The following is a 12,602-nucleotide window of genomic DNA, read 5'->3' on the forward strand; positions in this document are numbered from 1 at the left end:
CGTAGACGCGATACATTGTCTATATCAGTGTTTCTCAAACCAGTCGTCATAGACCTTGAGATTTTTGTTCTGTTCCTATGTCCTGGGAATTGGGATGAAGCAAAAATACGGACCATGGTTTTGGGGGTCCGTGAAAACTAGATTGAAAACCACTGAGTTACATTATATTACTGCAATGCAGCATCAGAATGCCTCCACAGCCTGATATTTGTGTGACCATTTAATTTTCTTTACTCTTACCATTAACCATTGTTGTTGACATCTTGTCCTACCAGATTGTTTTTCATACCCTTGCATTTACATAAAGTTGATGTTTGTTTGGTTTTTATGATTTGTGTGTGTTTACTTTCGCCAGTGAAGACCTCAGAGCACAAAACTGAAAGTGTCATCATCATAAACATAAAAAAAGAAGAATTCTAGATCTTTAGTTTTCTCTCCACACTTTCACATCACTTCCTTTCAAATTCAGTCTTACAGACATGTGGCTGCATGTAGCTCATCATATCAGCATGCATGCAAATTGCCAGATTGACTTTGTTAAATCTTTACCCACTGGAAGTTCAAGGACATTGAGATGCCATTTAGACAGCTAGTGGGAAGTGTACAAAGACATTTAGAGGAATCTAGACAAAAGTAAATTTTAAAGATGTTTTATAAAATGTACAAATATTAAAGTAATTAAAAACAAACTTTTTTAAAATACAAAACCTAACATATTCTGCTGTTAAGAGGTAACACACTCCTATAAGGTGTCCCTGAGAGCCTTGCAGCTGAAGCTTTAGCATTAGCTTAAAAATTGTGGCTACATTAGTCAGTTGTTACAGTAACTTAAACTGATTGTTGTCCTGACTAAAAGCAAAATGCTGTTTGATCAGGCACAATGGACAAATATAACACAACCAATCATCCCATGAAAATCCCACTTATTCAACCAAGCCAACCCCAGTTGATGATGACGAAAAGGATAGCACTGCAGTTAGCTATAGGCTACTACTTGCAATAAGCCTTCCCCAAAACAAGTGTTGCTCCATCAAGAAAGACAAAAATGAGTAAACACTTATTCCAGGATAAAAAACAAAAAACGTCAGCTGTTAAAGACAATATCAATTAATGACACAAAATAAAACGGACATGAAATACGACTAGGTTGTATTGATTAAGAATCTCCTGAAATTTGGACCTGTTCTCACCACTCAGGCCACCATAGACAATCTTCTACTTCTCAATTCCAGAGCTCAGGGGATGTAAAAAAATGGCCAGTGCCAGGCTCAGGCTTTGGTCTCCCCACTGCTGCAGTCCTGCAAGGGATCCAGGACCGGAATGGCTTTCTGGGCCGAATTCACCTCTTGCCTGACCTGCTCCAGCAGAGTCAGCCCTCGCCCCCTTCTTCCTGCCCCTCTACCCCCTCCTCCTCATACCACAGCAGCCCTACCTTGTCCCCCCTCATGCCCCTGGACAGGTCGCCCTGCCCTTTGGAGGTACGTCCTGGTGCGGCCCAAAGTGCCCCCTTTGGATCCCTTTGACAAACTAACAACTTACAAGCCACTTTCTAAAATGATGCCATCAGTATCCCAATAGGCATAGAGTGAAAGCTCTTTCTCTCTGCTTATTTACTTGGGCCTAAATAATATATCACTTGTTCTATCAGATTGGCTGATATTAAAGGTGAATTCCACTGAGTGTTTAGAATGTTTCTGTATTTTCAAATTGCTTGAGGTTTACTTTTAACTTCCTTTTTTGTTGTTCTTATCCTCTCTCCCTCTCCTTGCTGTATTACTCTGTCTAGTCCTCTCTGTGGGAAAGGGTAGTGATGGTGGTGAGTCTGGATGCTAGCTTCATATACAGCACTGACCATATGGCTGCTAACCTCCCTCCAAGAAAAATAAATAACAGTCCCTCTAGCTCAGGATTCTTATACTGACTAATCTTTGCTGTTTATGCTTTAATATTCCTTTAATGCAGTACACTTTAACTAAAAGATTCAGTCTGAGGAACAGTTAGGAGATTATCTCCTTAACCCAAGTTTTTTTTTTCTTCATTTCACGAATCATTTTTCCCTTTATGTTCTTCCTTTCATGCTTTTTACACCAAACCACCATCAAGAACACTAAAACATTATCACACCATATTTTTGTAGTGTTTGTGTGTGTGTTTGTTGGTTTTCTGCCTTTTTGTAACAGTATGTACTAAAACTGTTGCACAGTTTAAGCATAATTTTCCAATGGATGCTGCAAAGCCAGAAACACCCACCTGCCAGTTTGTATATGTATATATTTGTATGCAGAGAAGATGTAATTACAGTAATAAGACTGATACCATATTTTATCATTGTAGTAAAGTGGTCTTAGTAAAAAGCTTTACTTGAGTTGCTTTTTGCTGGATTCAACACTTTACTGTAAGGACCTTTCTTAACTGTTATATATTTCTACACATCACTAATGACACTTGGGGTGGACAGTATGACAATATTTTATGATTTTGGGCCAGTTTAGATCATAGTATGCCACAGCATGCTGTTTCTCAGCGTATTGTGGATGTTGTCCTTGTTTAAAGTTCACAAACTGCAAATTACATTAAAAAGACATAAGTGGCTATGTTTAATTAGATTTAACGCATTGTGTGAAATACTGAATAAAAATACTTGTACTGTAATTGTAATGTCTAAGTATTATGATCAAGTTTTTGACCATACTGCCCATCCCTAACATATACTTAGAGTGCTAAAGAATGCTATTATGAACAATCAGAGGCTGGTTAAACCCCTGCAGTGTTAAGTTTGCAGTTGTCTTGTATGCATTTATAAATTTCTGCGAAGTGTGGGCAGTATGTCAGTATGTTGGTGTTAGATATGCAGTGTTTTCATTTATAGTTCATTTTCATAGAACCAAACCGAGTTCTGTTAAAGTGAACCTGGAAGGGAACCAACTGCAAAAGACCTCAAGTTCTCTTTGTGTTATGAAACGATTGGCCGACATACATCGCACAAAACTGTAAAAATGGCCCTGTGGGTCTGCTGTGATGTGCTCCGTTTTTAGCTGCGCTCCTCACTGAGCTCCGCCCGGTGAATTTTCTTTCATTCAACGTTCAGAGTGAAAGCAGCTGAAAATTGCGTTGCATGCCCAGCTCAAGCCTTTAACATGCCAAAATCACGCAAACTCTCGCATCTTATTGTTTTAATATGTCAGCGCTGCTCTCTGTCTCAGATCACGGACAGACTTTGTCTTCAGTAGAACCTTGTCCTTGGTCTGTTTTACCTGCTGAAGTGCCGAAGACTGGCTGTGTGTATGGCGAGCTTTGATGTCCTTACCAAAAAGCAAAGCTAAAGCGGAATGGGGCCTTTTCGTTTTCACAATGCACGAATTTATCGAATGACAAAATGAACTACAAACATCTCGAGAGATGGTCTCAGATCAGTTCATTTTTGGGGCCATTTAGAGGGTCTGAGTTTGTTTGCCGTGTTCACATATGCAAAAGATACCATGACTCAGCGGTCTGAGTCCACTTCTGATGCTGAAAGGGCCCAAGTGTAAAAACACCCATAGATACCAATTTTTCTGCAGTCTAAGTAGATTGCAGAAAAGTATCACAATGTAGTATCACAATTTATTTTGCCATATTGTCCACCCTTATGACTTTGCAGGACCTATGAGTGTGTTGTTTGTGTTTAGCCTTCTGTAGAGTCCTTTTTTAAGTGAACTTCAAATAAAATTATGCTAATTTAGGTGCAGATAGCTGGCCAACATCTAAGAATCATATTCAGTTCACTTTGAAAATGCATCATAACTTTTACTCTATGCCCATTCATCTTTCACCCTTTTCCCATATGCAGTCCCAGTCCACCACAATACAGAAGCACAAGTCCTCCTCGTCCTTCACTCCCTTCATTGACCCACGCCTGCTCCAGATCTCTCCGTCTACCGGCAGCTCCCTTAACAATGTCGGTAAGTTACCTCCACCCACAGCATTCCCTACTGAAAAGCTTGAGGTGACAGGACCAGGTGTTACTCTGAACATGGCACTCCTAAGAAATTATATTCTTTTCTCGTGGTTTGAAGCACTTAGTTGTTTAAATTAACATGAGTTGGACTCCTAAGAAAACAGCTCTGTTCTTTTGCATAGTTAAAGGATAATGCTTGTATGAAATGCATATAAAAGCCTGTATGCTAAAACTTGTCAATCTGGGCTACTGAGTTTTCCACAGACTTCACTGCCTTTACAACCGCTCAGGCAGTTTTCACAAGCAAAAGCTGGATCAAATACAATTCAACTTGTATTTTCATTATACATACACGAGGGTACAGTTTAATGAAACACGTTCAGGCTACTTCTTTGGTACATAAAGAATAAGATGTAGACAAAAGTACACCTGTACTAGTTAGATGACAGACAGTAGGTATACACAACTATAATGAATGGTCAATACAATTAAACAGTACATACAGAATAAACTAGAGACAGAAGTGTACTGGTGCACAGACAGCAGGTTTCATTTCATTGCATTTCAAACTACATCTACTTGCTGTGTCTAGAATGATAATTTCATGTAAATATGAAAACACCAGCAATATGTTGAAATCTGTGTTGATATCAATGCAAGTTCCAAGGCTGAAATTCAAAAATGTCATGTATTTGGCTCTCTGTGCATGAGTTCCACTGCTTCTCAACTGAGCACGCCGGTATCAAGGGTAAATATTCTGTGTTATAATAACATTGGCATCATGCAGACAGGCTTAGCACATTTTTCCTTTGACTAAGAAAGTTTTCTTAGAAGTTGAAGAAGTTAAAAAAAAAAAAAAAAACATCCTTTCCAAACAGAAAATTAATCAGGAATCAGTACAGGAACCATTAAAGAATTGGACTGATAAGCAGAACTGATGAAGGCATTGGTATCAATTATATTTTATTAATTCCCATCCCTAATATATGTATGTGCAAAATAAAGACAGCGATCTTTAGAGACAGTCAAAAATGTGTGTCAGTTTTTAGAGGTAGTGCTAAGTAAACAGCGGTATAAATGTTTGTTTTAGGTGTTCAGTCCAGGTATATGTAAAGCCAGTCAGCAGGGTCGTTTATATTGTAACCGTTTTTCCCCCTACTAAATTATGAGATTTTTTTTTTTTTCTTTTCTTTTCATCTAAGCAATCCTACAAACGTTACAAAATTGTCCTACATCTTTTCAGTGGACACTTACTGAATTACTTCAATCACATAGTAACCCTGATGTAAGTTAGATTATTTTAAAACACCTGAGAATGAATCCAAATCCTTTGTTGACCCCCCAAAAAATGATTTGTAGCTTATCAAAAAATCTGTGCCTCTTATTGGCTGACCTCAACTTCTCTTTTAATGTAATAGAGCTAACTGATACCTGGTTGACTAAAGACAGTGCTGTAAAAAGTATTTGCCCCAGCACCTGAGTTCTTCTATTTTTGCTATTTTGTCATAATTAAATGTTTCATATGGAATTAATTTTGTGTCAGAATGTTTGAGAGAAGATCCTGGCATTTGAGAGGGGAATGTTGCGGTTTGAGAGGATACCGGTGCTCTGAGCACGCAGCTAATGAACTTCAATGCACTTGTCAGCACAAAGTGAGCCGGTAAACACCTTCAGATTTGCTCAGCATCAAAACAGCATAAAAATATGCACAACAATCCCTTTTGGGGAGCATTTCAAGAGGGGGGATTACCCAAGTCCTCTGCGGGAAGCTGCGGGAGGGACCTGAAAAAGGTGATGAAAGATGACCAGCACCTATAAAAGTTGTCCACTTAACCTCTCAAACTAAACTTGATCTTCTGGAGGCGCAAAAAGAAAACAACATCTCTCAGCCAGAGAGAATGAGAGGGAGGAGAGCAAGACTTCCAGCTGATAAGAATTCTTCACTTTACCAATAACAGAGCAAAAGCAATAGATTCCAATTCTAGGAAATTCAACCGGGTAGACGTAAATACTAAAAATAGAGGCATAGATGAGCTCTATGGATAACTTTCAGTATTATGTTTAGCCTTGCACAAGAGGATGAAGGGTTAACTCTACCCAAAGCTTCAGTCCACCATCTTTCCTCCAACTCAAGACCTAACTCCGCTTCTGATCTAGTCTTGGCCTCAGAAATCTTTGCTTTATTAAAAGACAAAATCTTATTATAAAAAATTAAATAAGCTTTCCTCAGTTTTCAGAGTAAAGAAAAAGTCCTCCCAGGGGAGAGCTGAGGGACATTGTGGAAGCATGGGATAAAGGCATTGTGCAGAGTGATAAACTTGGAAAAAATCTTAAAAGGTCGGTTCTAGGGGGCCTAAATTTGGAATCTATTGAGGAGAAACTGCTAAATGTCATAAAAGAAATCCTTAAAGGTGGTAATACCTCTCCCCTCCCAACTTATAAATCTAGAGTCCAGGGTTGCAGGCTTAAATAAATTATTTTTGCTTACTCAGACTTGAAACCGACTTTGGACTTGGAAAACTTTGGACTCAAAACCAACGCTTCAGTAAAATGAAACATTCTGCGAAACTGGGTCCAGATCTTTAGCATAGACACAACTAATGGATTGGAGGAGAAATGAGAGGGGAATACAGGAAGAGAGGCATAAACCAAGGCGCGAATAGAAGAGGAGTGAGGGAAGAATGGGGACACTGTAGAATTCCTTCCCTAATATGGGGGACACGACCACCCCAAATAAACCCAGTGACAGCCTTATCTATAAAAACAAAAAAGGATTTGGGGAGAAAAATAGGAAGACATTGAAATAGAAATAAAAATTTAGGAATGACGTTCATCTTAATGCACTGTACCCTACCTGCTAGAGAGAGGGGACGGCTACTCCACCTCTGGAGGTCACTGCACATTTTAGTAAGTAGAGGGGAGAAATTAGCATCCTGAGTAAGTGATATTTTAAGAGTAATCTGTCAGATACCAGTCCAGTCTAAAGGGATTTATGTTTGTGTAATTGTACAGGCAGCAGCATTAACTGGGTAAAAATCACTTTTGGAGAAGTTTAGCTTGTAGCCCGAATATGGACCAAATTCTAGTGAGTTACATATATCAAGAGAGAGTCCGCATAGAGGGAAACTCTTTTTTTCAATTCCATACCATGTGATTCCTTGTACACCAGGAGCAGTTTTAAGAGTAATTGAAAGAGGTTCTATGGTAATAGCAAAAAGTAAGGGTGATAAGGGGCATCCCCTGCATACCTCTGTGTATAGAAAAATAATCAGAATATACAGAGTTTGTATGGACATAAACTAATGCTGCAGTACAGAGCAGCTTAATCCAGGAAACCAAATGTATTAAGGACTAAAAATAAATGTCAAAGGCCTTCTCTGCATCTAGCAAAACAACAGCTTCTGGAATTTGCAAGTTATCATGTATATAATATATTTAAAAGTTTACAAATGTTAGAAAATAAATGCCTCCCTTTAATAAAGCCTGTTTGGTCCTCTGATATAATAGATGGGAGGACAATCTTAATACGTTTGGCCAGAATCTTAGCAACTTATTTTAGCAAACTGATGGGACGATATGAGCTGCAAAAAGTGGGATATTTATCCTTTTTAACCATACGTAAGATATTAACCTGTGTCAGCGAAGGGAGCAAGGAGCCCCAGGGACTTGTTAAATACCTCCAGCAAAAGAGGTCACAGTTGGTTGTCAAATTTCTTAAAGAACTCTATTCAAAACCCATCTGGTCCAGGGGATTTACCACTACTTAAGGATCTAATAGACTTCCCCTAAGGTATATGGGCGATCTAACTCTTCAGCCAGTATAGGATCTAGACCCGGGAGTGCTAGTTTGTGTACAAATGACTGCATAGCAGTAGTGTTAATCGGGCCATCTGAGGTATATAATGAAGAGTAGTAATTTTTTAGAAACCTTGTTGATGTCTTTAGGATGAGTCAATACATTTCCACCAGGGTCCCTAATTTGGTGTATTAGTCTGCACGCAGCCTGTCTCCTTAACTGATGCACTAGTCGTTGCCCACTTTTATCACCATATTCATAAAATATTGCAAAGGCGTGTTAGCCATGACAGCCCCACAATATCCAGAGCCTTAAGCATTTCTGGACGAATCTCATCCACCCCTGGTGCTTTACCACTGAGGAGCTTACCAACTACCTCAGTGACCTCCACCAGGGAAATGGAACTTGACACCCCAGAATCCTCTGGCCCTAACCCCCGTGAGGGAGGCACGTCTCCCGGATTAAGAAGTTCCTCAAAGTGCTCCTTCCACCGACCGACAATATCCTCATTCGAAGTCAGAGTTTCTCCACCCTTGCCGAATACAGCTTGGGCGCAGCCACCCCGACCCCTCCTGAGTCGCCGGACAGTTGTCCAGAACCTCTTTGAGGCCGAATGAAAGTCTTTTTCCAAGGCCTCACCAAACTCCTCCCATGCCCTGGATTTTGCTTCTGCCACCGTTGCAGCTACCACCTTTTGTGCCTGTCGGTACCTATCTGCGGAATCCTTCAGGCCAACCAGTCCCTAAAGGCCTCTTTCTTCAGTTTGACGGCCTCCCTCACCACCGGTGTCCACCAGGAGGTTCTTGGGTTACCGCCCCGACAGGCACCCACAAGCTTTTGGCCACAGCAGCTTCCACAATGGAGGTTTTGAACAGGGTCCATTCAGACTCCATGTCCCCTACCTCCTCCGGGACATGAGAAAAGCTCTCCCGGAGGTGGGAGTTGAAATCATTCCGAACAGGGGCCTCTGAAAGTCGTTCCCAGCACACCCTCACTATTTGCTTGGGCCTACCGGATCTGACCATCAGTCTTCCCTGCCATCTGATCCAACTCACCACCAGATGGTGATCAGTTGACAGCTCAGCACCTCTCTTCACCCTAGTATCCAGAACATATGGTCCCAAGTCAGATGAATCGACAACAAAGTCGATCATTGACCTTTGACCCAAGGAGCTCTGGTACCATGTACACTTATGAACATCCTTGTGTTCGAACTTGGTGTTCGTTATGGACAATCCATGCCTGGCACAGAAGTCCAATAACAATTCACCATTCGGGTTTAGATCGGGCAGGCCATTCTTCCCAATCACGCCTCTCCAGGTCTCACAGTCATTGCCAACGTGAGCATTGAAGTCTCCCAGTAAGACTATGGAGTCTGTAGGCGGGACCCTTTCCAGAACCCCGCCAACTCGCTCCAGGAAGGCCGAATACTCTGACCTGTTATTTGGTGCATACGCACAGACAACAGTCAAAGTTTTCCTTTCTGCGATATGAGGCGACCCTCTCGTCCACCGGAACAAACTCCAACTGCCTGGTCACCAGCCGGGGACTTGTGATCACATGGCCTCCCCACGTTGCCTCTTCGGGCTGAGCCCGGCCGGATTACGTGGGCTGCCCGGCCACCAGGCGCTCGTCGTGGAACACTACCCCCAGGCCTGGCTCCAGGGGTAGGTCCCGGTGACCCTTTTCCCGGGCAGGGTACACGATTTTTTTATGTACAATATGCATGGAGAATAAACTTTGGATCGTGTTAGTCTGGGTCTTCACTCCAGACCTGTTCGCCCTGGGAGACCCTACCAGGAGCATATTGCTCCCGACGACTTAGCTCTGAAGATCCCTAGACCACACAAGCCCTTCCGCCACAACAAGGCCCCGATCCAAGAAGGGAAGGTGTAAAATGTCTTCTTTTATTAATCAATATTGCTACTCCCCTAGATCTACTATTACAGTTCAAGTGAAATACTTTGCTAACCCAGGGCTTACGGAGTTTGGTCTGCTCAAATATGGAAAGGTGGGTTTCTTGGAGAAATATTATATCCACATTCAGAAATCTAATATACTTAAAAACCTTCATAACTTTAATTCAAGACTTCAAACCCCTGATATTCCAGGAAATAAATCTAACTGGATTGTTTAAATTGGAATCCATTGTTTAAATGAGAAGAAACAGATAGATGATGCGGTAAAAGCATAGGCTTGTAATGTAGATAAAGGCCAAAATCATAGCGACCATATGAAGGAAGAGAAAGTGACATTGGTGAGGACACACAGAGACACACACACACACACACACACACACACACACACACACACACACACACCCCAACCCAATGAGGGAACTGCAGCCCTCTAAACAATCAAACCTACTTTAAATGTACTTCCAGTAAACACTTCTCAAACAGACTAGCCTAAAACACACCCCCGCAGATGCTAACACATATTCAATAGGAAAGTGCACCCAGTGACAACAGAAAGGGGGGAAAGAAAAATAAAAGTCCAGTGTCCACACACATTTACTGACTGCACAAAGTAAGTATTTATGTGTGTTAACCTTTATATTTGTACATCTTCTATTCCTCCTTGGGTAACAAGTCATCAGAAAGGCCAAGCCTGCATACTATATACATAGAATATGTAAGAAGAAAAAAACAACAAAAAAAAAGCAAATAGTCAAAGTTATAACTTCTTACATAACATAAAAAGATCTGTATGTGCACAATCAATCTTAAAATAATGGTAATTGAAAAAAAATTAAAGAAATGTACCTTAATCGTATCTACACTCCAGCTTGTGCGTTGAGAGAACTTTTATCATAGCCAAGTGTAAGTGAACTCCTACTGGTTAACAGAACGTGAAATCTGGAAACAAAACAAGTCACTGGTTTTAAGCAGCATAAAGTTACTTTACCCCACAAGACATAAGAGTGGCTCAGTGAGCCAATTAGTGCTGAGAAAGATCCACACTATAGTCCTGGAAAAATCTGATGTTGTGACCTCAAAAACTCACACCATCACTCGAAAGAGGTCCCGAATATTCTGTAGCAATCTGAACAAAACAGCGTGCAATATGCTCCTCAATATACGGAGCTTCGAACAAGCCGGGATGCCCCCACGTCGAAACGATGAAATGCCGGACAGCCATTGCGTCGTTTAACCTCCTTTTGAAACTTCAGGTGCATTCTCCCGTGGCAGAAAACAGAGATCACTTCCAGCATCACATGTACTGCAATCAATTACACATACGTCAAGGTATGTAAAATATTTTTTTGGTTCAGATTACTTCCTCCTACAGAGGAAAATACATTATGTATGGGCCTTAGCAAACAGTATTATGTCTAGTAAACAAAATTGGAGTTCCCCTGTACTCACTTTTTTTTTGTCCATATAAAACTGCACGGCATCAATATTGTTTTTTGATGACATTATACAAAACAAATATACAGGATTAACAAAATGAGTATGTTGACAAGCGCTATAGGAGAGTTAAGACTTCTCACTAGAATACTGTTAGAAATTGTTAGCTACATTCAAAGAAATGTCAGCTTAGTGAACTAATGTTAAGATCTTTATCTGAAGTTTGCTAACGTTAAGCCTCTGGTAGGAAACAAATGGCCTAACTACCAATATTAGTTAGATTAATACATTATTATTTATGACAAAGTATTACTGATAATTACTGATTTATATTAATTTGGTACTAGAAAGCTATGAACCATCTAGGTAATGTCAAGGATGCTAGTCAACTCAACACCACAGCCACAAACGTACCTTGACCAATTGGCATAAAGCTGCTTATGAAAAGATGCCATGATTGGTCCACTGACAGGAACGGCCCCTCGACAGCTCTGATTGGCTGCAGTTTTCACACAAACGTTCAGACATTTTACAGCGAGCAGATATGAAAGTTGAAAGCGTGCTGTGGAGCTGAGAGCAGATTTGCCTCCACCTACAAGTCTTTAAGTTGAAGAGCACCATTGAGCAAGTTTTCCAGTTTTGAGTATTTTGCACATACAAGCTCTGAAAGGGACCTGCACTATTATGCATATTTTCAAGTTTTGAATGAAACCAAAGTGTTTTGGTGAGCAAATCCGAAGGGTTTCACTTTGTGCTAACAAGTGCATTCAAATTCATTAGCTGTGTGCTCAGAGCAGCGCTATCCTCTAAAACTGTAACATTCCCCTCTCTCAAACATCAGGATCTTCTCTCAAACATTTTGGCACAAAATTCACTTGAAAGTTTCATGTCTTTGTCTCATATTAAAATTAGTTGGATGACAACATGAGTAAACGCAAAACCTTTTATCACCCATGTGAAAAAGCAATTGATTTTAATATCAATATTATAAACTGTAAGACTAATCATTTGATTAGGGATTTTATGGATACAGTGTATTCTCATCATTCCATTATTACAGTGCCAACTAGAGTGACAGAGACATCTGCTACTGATATATAATTTTACCAATGTGTTGGGCAAGAATGGTAGTTTCATGCATGGATATTGATGACCATTGTCCAATCTAAAATATTGTCTAAATATAAAATAACCTATAATTAAGCAAAGATGTCAAGGTTCAAATCAGTTGTCAGACAATATCCATTGAGAGTGTTGCTGTCAGAATGTACACTGCTCAAAAAAATAAAGGGAACACTTAAACAACACAATATAACTCCAAGTAAATCAAACTTCCGTGAAATCAAACTGTCCACTTAGGAAGAAACACTGATTGACAATCACTTTCACATGCTGTTGTGCAAATGGAATAGACAACAGGTGGAAATTATTGGGAATTAGCAAGACACACTCAATAAAGGAGTTGTTCTGCAGGTGGGGACCACAGACCACTTCTCAGTACCTATGCTTTCTGGCT

The 12,602-nt window shown here is 40.4% G+C and overlaps 1 protein-coding gene across 10 annotated transcripts in view; it reads left to right on the forward strand.

Moving 5' to 3' along the window:
• The window catches only part of map4k4 (mitogen-activated protein kinase kinase kinase kinase 4), a 129,890-nt gene that overhangs the window by 85,912 nt on the left and 31,376 nt on the right, over positions 1-12,602 (forward strand). For 7 of the 10 annotated variants that reach the window (XM_017723992.2, XM_017723993.2, XM_017723996.2 and 4 more), the window contains 3 exons: positions 1,233-1,478; positions 1,787-1,816; positions 3,830-3,941. In XM_017723992.2, coding sequence (XP_017579481.1) covers positions 1,233-1,478; positions 1,787-1,816; positions 3,830-3,941 — 388 coding nt within the window. The remainder of the gene's footprint in view (positions 1-1,232; positions 1,479-1,786; positions 1,817-3,829; positions 3,942-12,602) is intronic. The other 3 variants (XM_017723997.2, XM_017724001.2, XM_017723995.2) reach the window with 2 other exon arrangements.

This window comes from Pygocentrus nattereri, chromosome 6, assembly GCF_015220715.1.
Source record: "Pygocentrus nattereri isolate fPygNat1 chromosome 6, fPygNat1.pri, whole genome shotgun sequence".
Lineage (NCBI taxonomy): Eukaryota > Metazoa > Chordata > Actinopteri > Characiformes > Serrasalmidae > Pygocentrus > Pygocentrus nattereri.